The 22,652-nt window shown below is 34.9% G+C and overlaps 1 protein-coding gene across 1 annotated transcript; it reads right to left on the reverse strand.

The window, feature by feature from the left end:
• Positions 1-1,136: 1,136 nt before the first annotated feature.
• Positions 1,137-11,143, reverse strand: LOC130641644 (endothelin-converting enzyme homolog). Its single transcript, XM_057448523.1, has 19 exons — positions 10,136-11,143; positions 9,771-9,967; positions 9,561-9,666; positions 9,289-9,440; positions 9,127-9,192; positions 8,919-9,032; positions 8,751-8,840; positions 8,548-8,678; positions 8,235-8,457; positions 8,066-8,164; positions 6,638-6,715; positions 6,387-6,549; positions 6,258-6,309; positions 5,917-5,984; positions 5,615-5,739; positions 5,176-5,241; positions 4,961-5,056; positions 2,340-2,416; positions 1,137-2,261 (listed from the first exon to the last, which is right to left on the reverse strand). The coding sequence occupies exons 1-19, from the start codon at positions 10,404-10,406 to the stop codon at positions 2,162-2,164; spliced, it is 2,274 nt and encodes a 757-aa protein (XP_057304506.1). The 5' UTR covers positions 10,407-11,143; the 3' UTR covers positions 1,137-2,161.
• Positions 11,144-22,652: the final 11,509 nt, after the last annotated feature.

A 22,652-nucleotide genomic window follows, 5' to 3' on the forward strand; every position in this document is an offset into this window, starting at 1 on the left:
GGTCTATGCGGGTTTTTTCGGGCGAATATTTGAATTTTTTTCAAAACGCCGAACTCGCCCGAAAACGCCCGCACTTTTTACGGCGTATGCGGCTTATCGGCACCCTCGTTAATTGCATTTAGCATAAGAATAAGAATTAGCTAAAAGGAGGTAGCTAAAAGGAGCCAGCTGGGTAGACCGAACTTCAACATAAAAATAAATAACAATATACCAAATCGAAAAAAACTTTAAAAGAATAGGAATAAAAATAAAGATAGCTATAGCTAGCTGCCTCAAAATCTACGTTTTTAGCTAGCTAAACACTTAAAATTGTTTTGTTTAAGATTTGTACATGGCTAGAAAACGTCATGTTATACTTACCTTAACATGTGAAAATACACAGAAACTAAATAATCCTATAGGATACAAAGTACTCAGAAAAAAAGGATCAAAAGGAGACATATCACTTCCAAACCAAAATGACATTTGTAGGGGTAGCATGTTTCCTCCGTCGGCATGCTGAGGCCGCGAAGCACTTGGATTGGTCATTAGTGAAAATGGAGCCCTGTGATTGGTCTATTACGCGTAAGCGATGAAAACAAGGCCGGTAAAAACGGGGTCTGCCGTGGATCCGAAATAAACTGCAGGGCCGCGGGGATTTTCCGTATTTTTTTCGGGGAGTAATTATTTACGGTTACACCGGTCGAATTCTATCGAGTTCAAAAGTAGGATTGTATCTAATTTTTGCCTCGATCGATTATGTTTAATTCAGTGAGATCATTGATTTATACCTACGTAATGTAAACCAATCGATAAAAGAATAAACATTCACTGAGAAGCGGGAAAATGTGAAAAATGGTTGATGTTGTTTTTACCAAACAAAAATTTGAACATTTGATGTAACAACAGCAATACACTATTTAATAAAAGCAACCGTTAAACGACGAAACTGCGAAGTTTGCAGATTTCGGTGTCCTGGGTCACTTTCTCAAGAAGTTTTAAAGAAAGTCTCATGAAGCAAAGAGTTTGGAGGCAAATGACTGTGAAATTTTTAAAAAATGGTACAAAAATAGTTTTGTTCATCGTATTTATGTCATGAAATTCTAAGTATATGCTCAATATCATTATTTCATATCAAATTTGTGTTATTGTTTTAAAAAAAATTCGAATGAATCGCCATAGTCGAATTTAAGGGGGATTTTCACGAAGCGAATTGAACGGCGAATTCGACGGTGGATTGTATCTGAGCATGCGCAGTTTTGTTTGTTTTGATTTTGCATCGAGATATTCGCTTCGCTGAAAAATTTTTAGCAGCTAAAGGTTTCGCTGCTAGTTTTTGACCAATCAGAACGCGGTTAACTAATGTAAACAATGAATTTGGCGCCTTATTTATTTTGTCGTGAAAATTAAAAAGCGAATTCGCCATCGAATTCGCCGTTCAATTCGCTTCGTGAAAATCCCCCTTTAAATGGAAACCAATTTTCATAAAAACGCCATGATTTGATCGATGTCGATCGATTCGACCACATTCGTTTGAGTGGATCTTAAGAGCGGAAACCCGCTTAAGTAAATAACAAAACATATCACTTTGGAAATAAAGAGGACATCAAATTAGCCCGTCCTTTATACATCGCATTTCCTGTGTGACGGTGTTAATATAGGAGACAAGTTTCCAATAAATTGTGATGTAATATATTTTATTCTGCTAAGTATTCTCGTATTATATACAACAACTAATGTTACTGCAATATGTCACAAATTTAGTCTATTTATTTTTAAAGAATAATTTTAAATGTACCCTGACCGTTAAACAAAAGGCTAGCCGTAGCTATGGTTGTTTGAATTCTGTCAAAAACAAAAACAAGAAAAAATCAATATCGATATTCAGTGACAAAGTCAAGTTTTTTAACTATTTTATTATAAAAACGGCGCCCTGTTTAGCCTCGAAACAGTCAAGGAAGTTTCTAAAAGTAAGGAACGACAGATTAAAACGTACTGAATTTCGAGCTGTCCAATTTACAAAAGAGAGTGGTTACGGTACAAGTGCATGTTGAATTTTTTCGTTCACAGTATGTTTACGACATTCTTTCAATAGTAATTAGCACCATTTTGGCTTTTTGTATCAACGAAATTGTGGGCAGGTTTATCATGTCTCGTACTTTCTATCCCTTTTCTGTTTTTGTTACCATATCCGACATTTCTTTACAGGATTCATAGGTGAGGCAACAGGACATTTGTATGCTTTACTAAAATCTTCGCTGTTCTGTAATGTACCAATTACTCTACAAAAACAATTAAAATGGTGCTTTTATTTTTCCAAGAACGAGTGAAAAATATTCAAATCATATTGTCTTACTTACCTGAACATTGATAGTGAATGAACACCTGTTTCAATCTGGTTAATCGCAGCTGACTCTCTGTAAGCAGTACACCAAACCTTTAAAAAAAATTCAATGCCTTGCTATTTTCACAAAAAAATAAGTACTGCTTATGGGTTACGTCGTATTACGTGTGTAATTTAACGTCATCATAAGCAATTGCTTATGGTGACGTCAAATTACATAAACGCTAATTTTACACTTCACTCGCCGAGAAGACACAGTCGTTTTTAATCGAAAAGGAAAAAGAGAAGAGATGGGGAAAGAAGAGAAGGAAACAAAACCAGACGAATTAGTGGAAGATCTGCAAGCCGAGCATTTACGTCTGCAGCGGCAGTTTCGTCTCCTTGAAGACGATCGACGAGTGTATCGCGAAGAAACTGAGTATTCGCTGCGTAAACAACGCGAAACAATTCGCAACCTGAAGATCGAGCATGAGGAACTCGCGAAAGAAGATAAATTAGCTGGTAGTGTGAAGAATCAAACCTTTGATGCGCGAAATACTGAAACTTTGCGTGGATTGCTGGACGAGGAAGATAGCGCTAGGAAAGCATTCCTTGAACAGAGCTCAAGATTGAATAGGGTTAACACAGAAATCAAGCGTCTACAAAAAAAGATGGAGACACAGAGGAATGCTATGGGAGGGTGCAAAGAATCTGAGCGAAGATGTAAAGCCATCATAAAGTTGATCAGCGTTATGGAGAACAGACTAAACAAGGGGAACATCAAATTTAACACTGCTCTTGCAGAGAACCACAAAATGCGCCAGGAGATCGATCACATTAACGTTCAGGGAAAAAGATTCGAAGATTTGCACAGAAAGCTAAGCAAAATGTTTAGAAGTGGAAAAGAAAGTAAAGACTATCTTCTTGACAGCGCAACATCCCTGTTTAACAAGTTAGTTTTACCTTTGAGGGAGATTTTACGCGACTTGTTGTTTTTCTTCTTTATTATTCTTACAAGTTTAGTTAGTTATCAGTGGCAAACTTAAGCTAAATGGAAAATTTGTGTCGTTGTTTTTCATTAAAAAAAGGTTAATATTTACGTATTTAAGCCGGGACGAAGCTCATCACCGTATGCAATCACTGCGGGAGAGATCCGAACGAGATTTAACGCAATTCACATCTGAACTTAAAGATTTGCTACGAGTAATTGACCACGACAAGAAACTTCGCGACTTCATGAATACAAAAATGGAGGAGAGAGGAGAGCTGTATGAAGCAGCCGTGCAAGGAAGGAAGGAGAAAAAAATGATTGATCAAATCAAAGTACTACAGCTGGAGGTTGAGCAGTATGAAGACATATTTCAACAGCTTGTTGAGGTAATATTTGTATATTTGAAGGAGAGCTCTATAACTCTCAAAACCAACTTGTCACAAATCTTTAATATTCTACAAACGATTTTTAAAATTGACATATCTATGTGCGCTAAATCAGTAAAAATATTAGACACGTGCAAAATTTAGTCACTTCTTGCGAATTAATTTTCGAAAAATACTTATTGTGTTAAGAAAAAAGGAAATAACTAGTCGGTAGCCCGCAGATAATCTCACGGATTTGCCTATCTTGTAAATATCGCATTTCGTGTTTCAGTGACACTGTGCGTTGTGCAAATATGTACTGAATTTTTTTACCGATAACATGCGCATAAATTTTAGTGACATTCAAGACCACACGCTGCATGAAGACGAAAGTTGTCATCATATGTGTTTTATTTCAGGTGAGCGGTTTGGAAGATATTGACAAGATGGTCGGTATGTTTATAAAGGTTGAAGATGAGAATTTCGCGTTATTCAATTTCGTGAAAGAACAAAATCAGTCAATACAGCGCAAAGAGAGCGACATTGCCGAGTTTCAACGACAAATTTCGGTCATGGGAGAAGAGGATGTTCACATTGAGAAGCAACACAAAAAGATTCTAAAGAAATTACAAGATGAACAAACTTTGATCTTCACCGATAGTCAAAAAGGTGCTGCACAATTTAAGTCAGAATTGCAAATTCTCGAGAAAGTTCGCGTAGAAGTAAACAAAACACTAAATCGAATCGATACGGATCGTTCGGTTATGACTGAACAGCTGGGTGGATCTAACATAACAAACGAGAATCTAACTGCGTATCTTGGATTAATCGAGCAAAAAGCAAGTGAATTAAGTCATGCTAAAGATGTGCTCCACCATAAAACAATTTCTGAAGTTGAAAGAGAAGCAAAGGACCAGAAGATTTCTTTTAGCACAGTTGGAAATTTGGTGCGCTGTCTCGTTGCTCCGCCATCTTTCCTGACAGACACACCAGATTTATTAGCCACGTCTTCAAGTGATGGTCTCAATAAACCAATGAGTCAGAGAGAAGCTCGTCTGGCTGCACAAAATTTGTTCAAGTATGAACGAGAAACAAAGATGGCAGAAGTTAACGCGAGACGTTAAACTCCCCTGTTTTTGAATACTTAAATACGAATATTTATTTTTTAATCTTGTCGTGTATCTTGTTTCCGTTAAACTATTTCAAAAACTTTTTTAAACTTTTAAAACATTTAATTAAATATCTGTTGAACAACGAACTAACTTTTAAAATATACAACAAAAAACGGTGACAACTTTTTACCTGCGCAAATGCCAGAAAATAAAGTTGCTCTGGAGTTAAGTCAAGTCCAGGAAGTTTGTCTTCTTCGCCATTCTTAGATACCCAATGTCGATACGCCTGTTACAAAAAGGAATATGTTAATGTTTTATTGAACAAATTAATTTTTTTTTCGTTTAGAGCTTAAGCGTCAATATTAAAAAGCCCGATAACCTGTCTGTATCGGCAACTGCACTTACCTGCAGTGCTTGGCGTAGACCACCATTATCAGCTAAATCTTCTCCGAGAGTTTGAGCACCATTCATCTATAAGAAATGATCACATTGATATTTAATAAGGCGGCTGCTGAAAAATCACCATTTGTTTTCTCTTAAGCCCAAAAATACACCTCCGGTTTTGAAGAGTTCTTTTTTGTCAAAAAAAATTAGCATTCCAAAATCCAAAGTTTTATTGGTGACTAATAAAAAATCTAGATGTTTCATGTTTGTTGTCGTTGGTTATTCGAACTCACCCCCCCCCCCCCCTTTTAATATATGAGCAACACTTTTCGTAACAACCTAGTTCTCAGTAGTTATGGCGCTTCAATTGTGGCCTGTCATTTCCTATTTTTGACTATTTTTGATCCGTAGTCTAAAGATTCAAAACGTGTTCTAAACTGAAATTGTTATTAAAAGGTACCTTTTTATTAAATAGAGTGAAATTGCTGTATTGATTGATGAAGCATTGTGATTTTTGTTTGAACTGCGTTAACGAGTGATTTGTCCACCATGTGTCGAAATTTCCTTCGATCGTAAAATCTTTTCCTGAATTGAGATTCGAAGAAGTAAGTAACAATAACAATAAAAACAACAAAAAAACAGCAATAACCGCAACGACAACAGCATCATTATCAACAATAATGACGACGACAATAACAATGGCATCAATAAAAGCAACAACAACAAAAATAACAGCAGCAGTGGCAACAACAACAACAGTACCTTGATCATCAAATCCGTGTGTTATTTCGTGACCCACCACCATACCAATAGCGCCATACGCCACTGCCCTACACAAAAAATTTTTCATTAACTTACGTTTGCGACAGTAATTTTGAGTAACATTCATGATGAGAAGTCTAATTTTTATTCACTGCTTTTATTATTGAAATGCCATATACAATTCTTAAAAAGGGGAAAAACGTATAAACCCCATTTGGGCCATACAAGCCAGACCTTATTTACCAGTCTTGGAGTATGTATAACACTGTTGTTGTTTTTGCTATGTTGACAAATTGACACTAATAAAATCCACAGTAAAAAAGATTAACAGTTTTTTATACCTTGGTGCTCGCTTGTCGTAAAACGGCCACTGTAGTATACCAGCAGGAAATCCTAAATCGGAAAGTTATCTTTAAACTTACAAAGTGATCTTTACAGTAACTTAGCAGTAACAGGGAGAACGAACTAACCAATTTTGTTCTCTGTAGGCGCGTAATAAGCATTAACAGTTGTTGGAAGTATACCCCATTCTGATTTATCAACGGGTTTTCCTCTCTTTTTATAGTTTTTAAAGTTTTTGTATTTTCTTCTCGTCATGTAGTTGTCAAAATGCTGACCTTTTTCGACTTCAAGCTAAAAATATACCGAATTTTCTTTAAAGGGGTTTTCGGCAACTACATTTTCAGGTTAGCAATCGAACAGTATTAAATGTAAGACTTACTCCAATGTATTCCTGTTCCAAAGCAGTGCTATTTAAAATGAAATCTGGATAACCAATATTTTCAAGTATTTTCTCAGCCTACAAAGTATGATATTAGAACTAACAACTATGCTCTTCACTTAACCGTCTGCATTAAATAGGTTAAAATTAAACTAAGTACCGCAAAAGAAGGAAACAGTTGCACCTTAGTGAGAAAATCTTTAATCATATTTTCTGTCTCCATACCAGATTTAACCCTATTCGGTCCGGTCCGCCCCCCCTGACGGTTTTTTTTAATAACTCCTAATTGCTTTGTTATGTGGCTATGATACTTACTGAGTTTCAACATTTATCTATTAGTCACCTGCATGCTAAATTTTTAGGACCCATACCTTTCAGAGGCTTTGATATTGGCCATTACTCGAAACTACCCCTAAGAATCTCTATGAAATCCTTATAATGAGGAAAATATAATAAATCCTGTTAGGATTATCCTTAAAACTTGCAACACAACTTTGTTTCATCAAGAAGAATTATTTTGAATAATTTAGACACGTGACGATTCCGATTTCCCGATTTTGTCGGATTTTACCCGAAAATCGGAAAAGAACGGATTTTCGGACAATTTTTGGCAATTTTTTATCCGATCCATGTAAAAACCGGAAGACATGTTAAATAACATTTATTTAGCTTTCAGAAACTTCAAACAGAATGTAAAAATTCGCTCTAGAACAAAAGTAATTATATTTTAAGCAGATAGTGGCATTTTTAACAATTTTCAGACTTCTGATGAAGTCACAGAAAATGTGCGGACGCAAGCAAAAATTTATTGCCGCCATTTTGTTCCTTTTGTGACGTACTATAAGTGTGCCAAGTTTGATTCAATTTAAACAATCCTATGAAAAGTTATTGAGGGGGGATTGGTCATAGTATGTTCGAAAAACCCCGGACCGAATAGGGTTAATGCAAAATAGAAATTGCTAAAAATCCAGACGGGTGAACAATTTGCGTAATAGACTATCACGTTAAAGACGTGGAGAAATGCCCACAATTTTGAAAGTTTAGAAAAAGTAAGAGGGTGGTGAAGATGAACTTTAAATGGTGGGGAGTGTAGTGTATTAAACACACCATAACCTTTGCAAACATATTATTGAGAAATTATTTCTCATCCTGAAGTATTTAAGCGTAAAAGTTCAAATTTATGTGGATAAATTATTTTACTAAACCGCCGTACATTAACAGCTGGTATCATGCAATTTGTGCCGATAAAGTTGGTATTTGAAATTACCGTAATAAACTGCCTACGCACATGACGGATTTTTTAAAAACAATAAAACGTGAAAGATTAGCTGCAAGCAAGATTTGCAGCCCACTACACGCTCCACAAACGCCGTAGGCAATTAATCATTACCGTAGTATCGTTTACTGAGACAGAAAGGATATCATTACCTTTTTTCGGGCATATTTCTTTGTTTTAGCATCCATCCAATCCATTTGCTCGAGATTGTCTGTGAACACTCCTTTTATAGCTTGTATCATCTCAGTCGACTGAAAGAGAATATTGACGCTTCAATACCATCAATATAAGAGTAATCTTTAATTCTAGGTTAATACGTACCATTGTTTTAGCTGTTCTATCGTACACTTCCTCGACAAACGATCTGGATAACGCGTAACCAAACGCACCCAAAGTACTTCCAATACATATTTCCCATCTCGGCTGCCGGTCTTTTGTACCAAACGCAGTCATAAAGTAATCGTCTGTGACATCCTGGTATTTACCAAGAACGACAGGTGCCATAACTTTTACGGCTTGCCATATCACATATGAGGCCTGGATACTACAAAAGAATCAATATATTTTTGCATGGCGACTGTACGTCCTAGTTCGGTACCTACTGCATAAATTATTGCACTCTTGTTATACTTACTCTGGACGTAGCGCTGTGAATAATTTGAATGCTTTTTTAATGTATTCCACATTAAACGATACTATCCTCTCTGATAGTGGTACATTTACACCCCCAAAAATTTTGTTAACAAATTCCGACAGCCATTTTTCCTTAAAGACAAAGTATAAATTAAACACTTGGTAGTGTGAGTATAAAACTTTGGAATACCAAAGTGGACTTACAGGTATTTCCGTTTGATTGGCGAATTCTGCTAATGTCATTGTTTTGTATATAAGTCGATAGTCTCTGCGTTCCATAACAGACATTGTTATCTATGAACGAGGCGACATCATTATTAGGTGTGTGAGAATTTAAATGTAAACACTGGAGTAATTTAAAAAAAAATAAACCTCAGCTAGCTGTTTTTCAAATTCATACACCTCATCCATTAATCTAATACCAGTCTCATTTGCTCCCATCAGTTTTACAATCTCTTTCACCATCTTCCGATATGCATTGCGATTCTAAAAAAGCAGACCGTCGGTTAAACAACAAATTTTCCATGAGCTCAGTCCTAACATGCAGGTGATAACCACATGGACAAAAAAAACAGTTTACCTTTGCGTGGTATGTGGTGTTTAAAAGGTACGAATCTTTTGACATTGATAATCCCGATTGATCAAACTTAAAAAAGTGAAAAATTATTGTTTAAAAATAGGAAAAATCTGATAAAATAAACGAATGTACGGGCAGGTAATCAAATAAAAAAATACGGCTTACCACTATAACATTTTCGGTTGAGTTTTTTATGTCACCAGCCACATATAAATTAAACACAGGAGCTTGACTGATGTTTCTATGAATTTGAACCATAGCCTCCATTAAGTCCCAAGAACTTGCGTTAAAATTTGAATTGGTAACGGGCCATGAACCTAATTATACAAACATAGTAATACTAAAGACCTTTTTAAGCGCAAAAAATATATTTGAAATATACTAAATACGCCTTGTAAAGGGTTTCTTGTAAGCCCAACAGCCGCCCATTATCTTACCCAGTTTTTCAACAAGTTCTAACATTGGTTTATCTCCTAATTTTTCGATTGTCTTCGTATCCATGCAAGTATGATAGTAGATTGATGCTTTGTCTAATGCTGGAGTCTGAAAAAGAATATATTAGGGAAACTTTTGGCGAAAGATTACTTTTAATAAAAGAGTAATTACAACATTTACTAAAGAAGCGTTCCTTTTTCAACTATACTCACGGAGGCGTTTCTTTGTCCACTATTCAAATCATTTAGAATTTTTTTAATGATAACAGAGTTTTGTTCAGATAATTTTTGAAATCTGCTATATCTAGTTCTGGAGTCCGGAATGGGCGTATTGTGGAGCCAACCGCCGCACGCGTATTGATAAAAGTTTTCACAAGGACTGACTTTATGATCCATTGCCTCGATTATTCCTATTAGAAAACATATAAATTTAAAAAGAAAACAATTAAACAATAAAAAATAAGAAAAAAACAATGAAATGATTGAACTGGTATAAATGATTGACTAATGAATGAATGGCTAAATGAATGAATGCACAAATAAATGATTGCTGTAAGCGATGAAATGATGGAACTTACTGGCTGAAATTTGCACACAATCTCTCGTACTACATACAGTTGTCTTGTGCTTTTTTGCAACTTCTTTCATTTTGCTATCCTTGTTAACATACAGCGTTACCATGACGATAAGAAGCACAAGTAAAAGTAAGAGGAGAAAAAATAACACGATGACCAAAATAGTTTGTCGTTCATTTCGCGGCTTGCGCACATATGCTTCATTCATTGCGAAGTGATTGTTATTTGTGAGTGACTTTTTGTGTAAGGGACTTTTGACATCATCTGTGGCCATACTTGTTTTCGGCTAACGTAAATATTGATTAACAATTCTTTAATGTTCGCACAAATATCTTAGTATTATATCAGCATGTTCAGTTGAATCTAATTTGCTTTCTTTGTACTATTTACCATAAACTATTGCAACTAAACACAACAACAAAATTAAGATAATCTTTTTACACATCATATATTTTGTAAAATTGTCTTGAGCTTTCTGTGTTACTCCTTCTTTTTCTACTAAATTGCTTCTACGATTAATGAGGATCTTAACGGTTGGACAGATAAACAACATTTGAAAGCAGCAATTAAATCAGCCTTTTCTTCCTAATTAGCGTCTTATTTATAATTTTTTTACTGCGTTTATTATCACTTAAGGTACTATCGATTCAACAGTGTGCAAGAGTTTACGTGGAGCCAACATCAAGTGCATTTTTGTATGTCAAGCTCAAGTGACATTGAATACTTTCACGAACATACATTTTCAGTCCGAAGCGAATTGGTGAAGCGTGCATCATAAATACTCTCCTTGCATTTGTAATTTACGTCTGACATTTATTGACGTAATATACCACAACAACAAACGCGTCACGCTTCGAATGAGTCCACCACTGTTCAAACTTAGAACGTTCATTTGCAGAAAAAAAAAATGCCGGAAGTCACACCATGATTTTACACGTCGTGAAATCAGTTAAAAAAACACATCCGTTTCACGAAGAAAACCTACACTATATAAACGTTTAGGGAGATTAAGCTCTTTAAAATATCACGCAAAGCAACCTCCGCTTGTTTGTCTTCTTGAATATTAGGGTTGAGATTTTGTTAAAATTAGAAACATATTGAAAACGTACTCAATCTGAATTCCTTTTAGAATTAGAAAGAAACAATTATTTTAAACAAATTTTCAAATAAAAAAAGGAAACAAGCACATTTAACGTCAACTAAAATTTAAATTTTTCAAATGAAAAGTGAAAAGATAAAATTTGACCTTACTGTAATGTAACCGCTCATTTTTTTACTGCATCTGATTGGAAAATTCTTGGAAGTTCTAGGGTATTCGTCGCGTTTATATTTATCAAAAGACATCTTTGCAAACACTAACCATGCAATGATAAGAAAATGAGTTATGAAACAAAGTGAAAACGTTAGTCACGTAAAGCAAACTTTTTTTAAAAAAAAAAACGTGTTAGTGTGTTGCAATCCATATACCTGCATAATATCTAACAATACCATATGCACCAAACATTTACGTGTACAAAAAGTACATAGTTTGAGTGCGTTGACATCAAATCGTTATGCTTTTAGTTAAAACCTATACTTGATTCATGCGAGTCAAGTTTTTCATTCATTATATTTTCTGTTGTTTTAAAATAAGTTTAACAAATCGCATATTGTACTTAAACAAATGTAAAACTATTTTTCTTTTCGACTGTGAGATCGCATATATCTGTTGTTGACATTTCCATATTTACTAAAGGTAGAAAAAGAAGCAAAGCATCCTGTGTAAATACAACCTTATATATGACATAGATTACACGAGGTCACTGATGCAGAGACATTATTTAACACCAAAACATTGACAAAATGACTTTGAACATTTTTGGCCAATTTTTACTTGGAAATGATATAACCAGATAACGTCGCATCAAAACTATTTAGAGGAGTCGTATATCGAAATTTTCTTAATAAACATGACTCACTTAAACAGAAAACAAAAATCTGTTTTGAGAAAGAAAAAAAATAAAGTCGGCGAGATAATGCGTCAACGATTAGTTTAAACAGACTGAGAATGAAGCCGAAATCCTGCTGCTTGTAATTATTTTGATGAAAAATATACCTTGATATGGCTACACGTAAACTAACTGTGAATTATGTTTCTAATAATGGGAAGTTAAGCGACGGTAAAGACTTTGTGTAAAACCTTATAAGAAATCAGTCATCGCGTTTTTTTTTTCCGCTTTAAACCTCAGCTTATCCGTTTTGTTATGACTACATATTTTTTATGAAAACACTTTATTTTTTTAACACTTAATTTAGTTTGGTGGGTAGTCCTACCCTTCACAATATTAGACACTAGCTATTTTGTTTTAAAATGAGAAGTTTTTCCACAAAAAGTTACCCAATAAAAATATTTACATACAGTCATCACGTTTGGAGCAGTATTTTGGAATTTGGTTGTGGATTCCACACGCCGCACCTCTGCCGTGTAAATAGAGCTAAAGAATTCTATATTAGAGACGTCTTAAACAGGAATCACGCAAATAGCCTCGCTTAATTTCTTATTTAAACACATGCATTTTCTCGTTTTGTAAACGAACAAACGTCTTGGGTCTTTATAAAAATTTGAGCTGCTAAAACAAAAGCAAAAAAATGTACAAAAAGAAGGAAAAGAGTTTAACTTATTAGCATATAAAATCTTGTTAGTATTCTATACGTATCATGTAAGTTTCATTGCGAATAAAACGTGAAAATAACAACAACGCAGTCAGCGAGACAAATAAAGGATTTTTGAGGAAGTAAAACTTAATCCACGCTCTGTACCATAGTTCAGAGCAAAAGAGTTTTTATCTATGTATCATGAAATTACAAAATCGTGCACACCTGCCGTGATATGCAACTTCAACATGCAACTGTGAAAAGAAAGAAATTATAGTGTTTTTTTAGCTGTTAACCTTGCCAAAAAACCGAAGCATGCTAGAATTCTAGTTTAAAAATTTAAAATTTTTTACATCTATATTATAATGCCTGTGTACGTCTGTCTGTCCGTCCGTCCGTCCGTCTGTCTGTCACGCAAAATGGTAGCTTAGCTGCGACTGGCGAACCCGTGGATTTTTCACGGGCTGACGACTAGTTATCTAGTATTTACATAGAACTCTGACGCAACAAATCTATTGTTATATGATACCTACTTGGTTTTATCGGATTTCAATTCAACAATAATGTTTATGAAAATTAACTAAAAGGATATATTTTGTTTTGCTGGAATAACTAAGTTTTTTTTAGCTCATCACGAAATTATTTCAGAAAGAAAAAACGTACACTGGAATCTTCCTAAATTAGGGATACGTGCCGGCGAGGGAAGGGGGAGGGAGGGGGGTGTCTATTTTTTTAAGATTAAAAACAAATTTTAAAGCTAATATAAAACTTAACTTACGGAAATACCGTTTGGAAGTTCCTACTGATTGCTTGCGATACTGATTGCGGGTCAAAAGCAGTCACTTGGATAAAAATGAAAATAGATAAATAGGTAACAAATACCAGAACGAAAAATATTTAGCGCTCAATTTCAGCAGCGCATTTCACAAGTCAAACGGCTTTAGGACGCTTCTTCTTTTTAAGGTAAGAGTATTTTTTATGAAGAAGAGTTGAGTTGCTAAAACATTTTAAGATTGGACCTAAATATTTTAATAAGCGGCCTTACATTTATACCTTGAAACTATCATAGTTTGAGAGAAAAACCACGGGACTTTCAAAATGTCAAGAAATTAGGTGTAAAGATTGTACTAGCTTTTAATTAACCACTGAGAATGTAATTTATAATGACGTCAAGTAATAATAAATATTCTGATAGTTTCCTGGCCTAATGCTCACAGAATATTATACACTTTTATTTTTATTTTTCGTCATTCTTAAAAAACGGCGTTTTGAGTCTTAATAATTCTTAAAGTGGTTGTTACGGAATCTATAAAGTAGATGAAATTTAATTAAAATTGTCGAGAAACGCAGTAACATGGTTGAATGGATAAGAAAGTGGCTTAATATCAAACAGGTGAACCAACGAGAAAATGAATATCTCCAGAAAAGCCATGACGTAACAAAAAAAATCGTAAAAAATAACGTAACGACGAGACTCAATTTTAGAGAAAAGATAAAAATAAAAAAGTGCGCGTTATGTAAACCTGCTGATAGAAAGGCGAGCACATATTTTTTCCACTCCTCTTCACGATTGCATGCATTTTGAGCATCCATATTTGAAAATGAGATACTAAGAAAACCTATAGTATTTTTTATAACAACTTTTAACCAGTCCAAACAAATGGTAACCACGCATTTCCAAGCACATGTAGTTGCTCTAACATTTCTTCCATATCTTGATCGTGCTATAACCATACAGGCTATAACGAAGCTAAATAATTAATTCCCTATCAAAAAAACTGAAAATAACAAGCAAATGAACGAGGCTAAAGTTGTCTTGATGATACAAACATAATATCTTTTTTTTATTTTTTACTTTTATTCCAGAAAACAAAAACAGAACAACATCATTTACGCTAGACTATCACGCATTTTAAAATTATGTAGTTGCTTAGCGACAGCAAAAGCCTCTATTTTGCGTCAAATATCGATTTCTTGTTACACTTTTACTCTCTTCTTTACTCTTCGAATGAAAATTTGCAAATTCTATCACCTAGTTTTTATTTCGTTACGAAGGGAAGCGCGTTAGGACGTGATAGATGAGAGCTGTATTGTTTCTAGCCTGTTTTCCAACAAAGAAGCACACAAGGTGCAATATATCCTTTGAAAAGTTACTCGACTAGCTTTACCGAAGAGTTAGACAGCTGTACGCGAAGAACAGTATGAAATATATCAACAATAAAAAAGTTTTGTTTTATTGCGAATGAAATTTTAAAATAAAAAAATAAACACTTTATTCTTTTCTTGTAAACCTCGTCTCCAGGCCACTTTTGAAAGAGCTATCATGAATTTGTTGCAGCGCACCACGTAACGTCAGTGAAATTATGTGTGAAAAGATGAATATTTGAAGAATCCACTCCCCTATTATATGGACATGTCGGTGCTTTCCATGTTACACAAATACATCAACGACCCATTTCTTTAACGTGACGAAAACTAACCCAAAAATAATGGATAAGAAGGCTATTGATATTTACTGAGGACGAAATTTTTTTTAAAAACCTGAACAACCCCAAAGTCTGTATCTCGGGAATTTAAAGAAACAACATTTAGTCAAGAGATAAGAATTCAATTATGCAACAATATTCGGCGAATCAGTCCAGTGAATATCACTACTCGTGGAAAAAGACACCTTGGTGCCTGTATCGGATCAGAGGACTATCTATCGATAAGAATATTGTGGATATTTGATCGAAAGGACCTTAAAACATTGTGTGAAGTCGCCGACACACAACCGCAGGCTGCTTATGCAGCTTTTGCAAAAGGATACAAATCCAAATTTTCTTATTTCATCCGGACAATGGAAGGGTTTGAACAATTCACTGAACCTATTGACTTGTTGCTTAGTGACAAATTCCTACCCGCACTGTTCGGAGGACAATGCGAAGTATTTAACAATCATAGAGACATGGTCTCCTTGAATCCATCAGAAGGAGGACTCGGAATTAGCACCATTTCAAAAATAGCAACCGAACAACACCAAGTCTCCGTTAAAATTACAAAGATACATGTCATTGCAATTTTAAGTCAGAAAAATATAATGCCTGAAACCAATGGTAACGGAAAATCGATAAGTGAATTAAAAGCAGAAGTAAAATCAAAACGTAGGATGTCGAAAAAAGATGAGGTTAAAGCCACTCACGACAATAACTTAAAATCACTGGTAGATCAGGCATGCGACAAAGGAGCTAGTGGATGGTTGAAAGCTTTACCTATTAAGTAGCAGAACCTAGACCTTAACAAAAAGTAATTCCGAGACGCCCTTCGCTTAAGGTACAATGCGCCACACAAAAACTTACCAACATATTGTGCGTGTGGCGAAAGATTTAATAAATATCACGCAATGAATTGCAAGAAGGGTGGATTTGTAGTAAACAGAGACGACAACATTAGAGATTTTTTAGCGTGTTTAAAGAAAGTCTGCAATTATGTAGAAACAGAACCGCGTTTAATGTCTATCGCAAATGAGAAATTTTTCTTGAAAACTGCCAACACCAGCGAAGATGTTAGGTTGGATTTTAAAGCGAAAGGTTTTTGGAGGAAGGTAGAAACTGCATTTTTCGATGTTAGAGTCACCCACGTTAATTCAGAATCCTCTAAAAACCTTGATACGGAAACACAGTTTAAAAGACACAAAAAAGCCAAAAACGCGAGTACCTTGAACGAGTACTGGTTTTTGGGAAAAATGGTGGTGTTGGTGACGAATGCGGACGATTTCTAGCTAACTTAGCAGCAAAAATCTCTGCTAAAACTGATGATAATTACGCAGCCATAGTGACATGGTCACGTACACGACTCTCTATGGAACTGACACGTGTCTATTTGCTTTGTTTAAGAGGGTTAAGGACTCCATTCAGATCGTACAATACTGAGGAGATCTGTTTGGACAATGTTGCTAGTGGCTTAGGCTAGCTTTTGTATTTAAGGTAGCTAAAGATTTATTCTCGTAGTTTTCCCATTACTTGGCTTGTGGTTTCTATAGGGCAATAAAATAATTTTAATTTTTGGACCAATTTTGGCCTAAAATAATATCACCATCATGTCCAGCATACTTTTTTGTTACCTGTGCTAAATTTTGTCGAAAATAAAGTAGTTTTTATTTTCGGACCAATTTTGGCCTAAAATGACATTGAAGTGACAAAAAGCAAAATTTTGATGTCACCATCATGTTCGGCATACTTTTTTGTTACCTTTGTCAAATTTTGTCGAAAATAAATTAGTTTTAATTTTCGGACCAATTTTGGCTTAAAATGACATTTAGGTGACATAGCTAAATCAAAATTATGATGTCACTATTATGTTCAGCATAATTTTTTTGTTAACTGTTCCAAGTTTTGTCGAAAAGAAATACCAATTTTGGCCGTATGAAGTTTAAATTTGTGACGTTGTAATTGACCATTTGGTTAGTTAGTTGAATTTCCGCGCCCGAAGGCGTAGCAAATTCTTTAAAACTGTCGTTTTTTTCTTTCTCGGAGCATTTTTTGAGAAAAAATCGACCCTGGGATTTCACGTTCCTCTGAGAGGAGGATAGTGTTGGTATAACTGACTAACTAACTAACCCTGCCCAAATGGGCAAGCTCCCTAAGTACTGGGAAGTCATCTAAATGACGTTTCAGGCCAAAATTCGTATTTGTTTTCGACAAAATTTGGCACAGTTAACAAAAAAAGTATGCTAAACATGATGGTGACATCAAAATTTTGTTTTTTTTCGTCAACTAAATACCCTTTAAGACCATAAACGTTTCAATCGCAAGACTTTAAACCATGAATGATAGGCTGTATTTTTTGTTAGCAATTTCTTTTAAAATGTGAGTTTATTATGACACGTTTTTGAGTTTGTTGTAAGATATAATGTTACTTGTGTGCTTTATCTTCAGAGCTTCATGCGCCAAACCTCTTCGAATGTTTGGCACGATAACACAACGAATTAGCAGGTTGTCATCAAATGTTTTGGTAGCGAGTGGAAATTCTTAGAGCCCCCAGGGCTTCTTGTTACGAGTTGGAAACACATCCTCGCAGGCGAGATAGTAAAAAGAAAAAAAAAGTACAAATAGTTACCAAGATGAGATTCGAACACACGACTACTCCCGTGTCGGTGCTCAGAGAGGCAAAAAGTTCCATTTTGGGACGGACAGCTGCATTTGAATACCCTAGCATCTGTGAGCTAGTGTAATTATGCAACACCAACTTTGCTACCAACCTTTGTGAAGCCAGATATAATCGAAACGATTGCTAGTAATTGTAAGCAAATTTAGTACGTAAAGCAAATAAAACTGAGCGGAGGATGTGGCAAAAAAAAGAAAGTATTTGTTGTAACCTCGTTTTAAACGAGTTAGTAGAATCTAATGACGGAAATCACTCGAGGAAAAACAATGGAATGGTGAAAAGAAGAAGACAAAATGGATTTCATAACAACATTGTTCAAGAACTAAAAATAGAGGACCGATTCAGTTTCAAGATGTTACGGATGGACCGTTTTAGACTTGGAATTAATTCATCTTAGAAAAAATCTCACATCTAATAAATGGAGGCCACCAATTCTAGCTTTTATCACTCACTTTCAACGAAAGTATTACTACACAGATTAACAATTCGAACGTTTGACGTCGTTCAAAAAATAAGAACGTTTGAAAGTGGAAATGTTAAAAAACTCCACCAAACCGATCAAATTTCCCCATTTTGATGAAGAAATATGTTTGATGAAAAATGTGTTCTGGAACATATCATCAAAGCACCAGCAAACCAAATTTTTTCTTCTTTTTAAAAAAATATAAAAAATTATGCATATACGCAAACCAATCAAACATCAACATCAGAAAACGAATTGCAACCTTGCAATAACAGTCGGGTGTTTGTATTGAAGCTTTGCATACACTATGACGGTCATCTCAAAAAAGTCAAAAGTTAAAAAATATCAAGGTATTCAAAAAGTACCCCCCGAAGTAAATTAACGACTTTCATACAGCGCAGTCTGGGCACGAATATAGCGCTTGTAGGGACAAATTTTTAGCTTGTTTTTGTGGGACTCGATAGCCCAGTCAAATTTCTCAGTCACTTTCTCACAAAGAATTATTTCTGTTGTACGTAGAAAGGCGGAAAAATGTGTAACCTTTTGTTGTTTCTTTCCTAATTCTTTGCTTTTTATACTAACGTTTAACTTTTAAATAACGTGTTAAAATGGTGCTGCTAGTCCTCTCTATGGTATATTAACTTTATTTTGCTGATGCTGAAGATTTAGTAATTTTAGTGAAAGAAAAATCAGTATTGTTAAATAACGAAAACATTATTGTGGATAAAAAATGAAAAACTTTGTGGTAGAAATTTGTGGATGTTGGATTTTAATTTTTCAAAGGTAGATGTAACTAACAGCTAACATAATGATAATATAAGAAAAGTATTTACAGTGATATTTTCCTTGCCCTTGCCAGGCTAACTAAAGCTAACTGGCTTAAACTACACCTTTCACCACACCTTTCGTCAGCTATTTACCTAGCTAGTTAGCTAACTGCACTTGCTTTGTTTTGAAATATAATGGTAGTAACTATTGCGGACAATATTTTTTTAAAGGTAACAATAAAAATTAGCAATGTGGTGCCAACAATAACATTTCTTTCTGGTTTAACACGTTGGACACTTGACTTTTAGCTAGGGCAACCTTCTAGTCATTTAATAACCTTGAATTTTGTGTCTTACAGTTCATAAACCATTAAAGAATACTCTCTTTTAATTTGAGTGTTATAATAGTAAAGCAGGGAGGTATAAATGTTAATGTTGTTGTTGTTTTCTTGTTGCGCTACCATTATGAAAAATTTGTCCCTACAAGCGCTTTACCTGTGCCAAGACTGCGCTGTATGAAAGTCGGTAATTCAAATATTTAAAATTCTCTAAAAATTTCGTCTATTTTTTCAGTAGCAATAGGCAGCAAAAAATACAGCTACCTATGTCTGCACCAAAACCACAGATTGCCGAAGCTATACATACAAAACTAAAATGAATAAATTGTGTTTTGTAGAATAAAAGGCATAACATAAAAAGAAAGTGCTAGCTCCCCATGAAGGGTACATTAAGGTAGCCATAACCTTTTTGAAAATACTTTATTATAAATAAATGATTGTTTTAACATGAACTGAGCAACTTCCAAAATAGCCGTCGTCATGGTAGCTGCCGTTTTGTTTATAAAATCAGGATTTGCGATTAGTTTAATTAGTGGACAAATGTTGCTGATGTGCCGTGCCAACATAATAAAAAATTGAACATGAACCAAACACTCGCGTATATGCGATCAAAAAATAAAATTATCAACCAAAATTTTAAACCCCGCAATTCACTACGATAAAATGTTGTGAAATGGACGGGATGCGGTATTGTCGCAGTCCTGATATAAAGGCTGTACACAAAGTTTGTTTATCAATCATAAAACTCTGATAACAATAGATGAATGAATGAATGCATGAATGAATAAATGAATGAATGAATGAATGAATAAATGATTGAAGGAAGGAATGAAGAATGGAATGATTGTTGTGGTATTTTGACAAGTGAATATGCAAAATAAATTCACAAGTAATTCACGTAATGTTAATACGCCATGCTACCATGTTTGTGTCAACAGAACTCAATGTGTTTCATATTATTGTCGTCTTCTGTTCAAAGTTGGGAATAATAATTGAGAATAATAAAAAAAAAACACTTACTGGACGCAATGATTACTTTTTCTCCACCTGAAAGAGAATTACAGAAAATTACGTATTACGTGCATGTTATCAGAATTTTCAGAAGAGCTTTGGGGATGAGGTTAATTGCATAGGACATTTTTTTAATTTTTCAGGACAAAATAAACGATAGTATTTCAAAGATAAAGTGTATCGTGATGCTATCAAAACAAGGTAAACTCAAATAAACTCTAGCCGTGCCATGCCGTGACAAACTCATCAAATATATACTTAGTTGGAATCGACGCAGCTTATAAAACCAATACCTGGCCGTGCAGAATCGAGCCAAAAACGCTGACCTAGCTTTGACGCACGCTGAACCGAGACATCATGAATATTTAAGAGTTCGGTTTGGCACAATACAGGTTATATAATGAGTCTTATAAACATAAGAATTTTGAAGCGCGCAGCTTTACTTTGCCTCTTCTTCCCCGCCGATTAATTTTATGATTCCATGTTAACAAGCAGACAAAAATGCACGAAATACTAATGTGAGTTAACGACAAATCATAAAATATAAGAGAAACAGTCAAGCACACAAATCAGAACATTCGGAATTAAAAAAACTCACGAGCGCATAGACCACGTGCTACTCAAAACATTATGTCTTAAGTTTATACATGTATGTTGAAACAGGATGTGCCGTGGAAAATTCATGTGCCAAACACGTAAGCATTACAAAACAAACCTATGTGAGCATGTCTGGTTTTTTAACCGTCACTAACACCAGTGCAATAGTTACGTAATAATATCTGCTAAGCTATATTGCGGTGGTAGGTAAGATATTAAAATTGTTTAGTTGATTAACACGTACTCTTTTGTGCTTAAATGAAGGGGGGGGGGTCGAATAAGCAGGGGGGGTGGGTACTCCGGAGAAAGTTTCTTAAAGTGGGGGGGGGGGGGGGGGTCATAATATAATGACCTACGTGGGGATTACGATATTTTCTGTAAAATGGGGGGGGGGGGGGGTGAAAAAAATAGGGGGAGGGAGGGGGGGGAATAAAACGACTAACTATTAATAAACTAACACTAGTGAAACATTTAAAAATAAAGATAACAATGCTTTTGACATGTTTAAGGAATAAGCTTTGCTGACATTTTGTTAATATTTGTTATTTTTAACCTGTAAATAAGACGCTGCTTTGTGATATTCAAAAAACTTATTATGGGGGGTGATAATATAATGAGGTGGGTCTCATTCTCAAATTTTAATAAAATTGGAGGGGTCATTATAAAATGATTTTAGGGGTGAAAAGTTTGAAAAAGTGCGATTTGAACCCCCCTTACAATTAAGCACAAAAGTGTAAAAATGGTGGTTAATTCAGTGAACAAAGTTCGGTTTCCAGTATTTTGGTGTTTCTTACTGGTAATATTGCTGAAAAATTCACGGCAATTCACTCGTCTTAACAAAATCAATAAAAAAAATATCATATTTGTTATTTCCCCAGAACGATTCTTTTTCTCGCGAACAGACGGAATACGAGTAATAGAAAAGATAGAGAAGAAGACTAGTCGACAGCCCAAGGACAAATTCATGAGTTTCCATCCTATGTATCCAACATGTAGGTGATGCTAACAAAATGAGAGTATTATTAAATCAACGGAAACTTTTCATTTGCTACTTGTAGCTATCATCCTTGGCTCACAGACAGACAAGCCGTAGTCCGTGAAAACATTCACTGGTTCGACTGTCGGCTCATTATGTCACCACTCGTTGTATATATCAGGGACATAAATATTTCGTGCATCTTTATCACAAAGTAGTGATTCGGCTATCACAATCTTCATTACACAAACAACAGCTATTTTAAAAATAAAATAGTCGTTAGTACGAGAAAAAATCCACGAGAATGTGTCCATCCAATGTGTCCATATGTCCATCCAATGTGCCCATGTGTCCATCGCATTGGTATTTCGTGCCTTCCTTTCGCCTGACAACGACTAATGATATATAGACATCCTCAATTTGTTGAAAATCCATGGGAATTCGCCCGTGGCACATATATTTCCAGCATCGGTAATTCGTACATTCTTGTTCGAATGTTAGCATGGAGTAATAATATGCATGATTAACCCTAACGGAATACAGCTGAGCTTAACTATTTTGAACACATAGGAGACAGTTATTATTATGG

The sequence above is a fragment of the Hydractinia symbiolongicarpus genome, chromosome 4 (genome assembly GCF_029227915.1).
Source record: "Hydractinia symbiolongicarpus strain clone_291-10 chromosome 4, HSymV2.1, whole genome shotgun sequence".
In the NCBI taxonomy this organism is placed as follows: Eukaryota; Metazoa; Cnidaria; class Hydrozoa; order Anthoathecata; family Hydractiniidae; genus Hydractinia; species Hydractinia symbiolongicarpus.

Coding starts and splice junctions, on each gene's coding strand:
- LOC130641644 (XM_057448523.1), bottom strand. CDS start 10,406: ATGGCCACAGATGATGTCAAAAGTCCCTTACACAAAAAGTCACTCACA. Junction 6,716..8,065: donor AGAAATATGCCCGAAAAAAG/GTAATGATATCC, acceptor CATACTTTGTAG/GCTGAGAAAATACTTGAAAA. Junction 2,417..4,960: donor ATTTTCTGGCATTTGCGCAG/GTAAAAAGTTGT, acceptor TTTTTTTTAAAG/GTTTGGTGTACTGCTTACAG.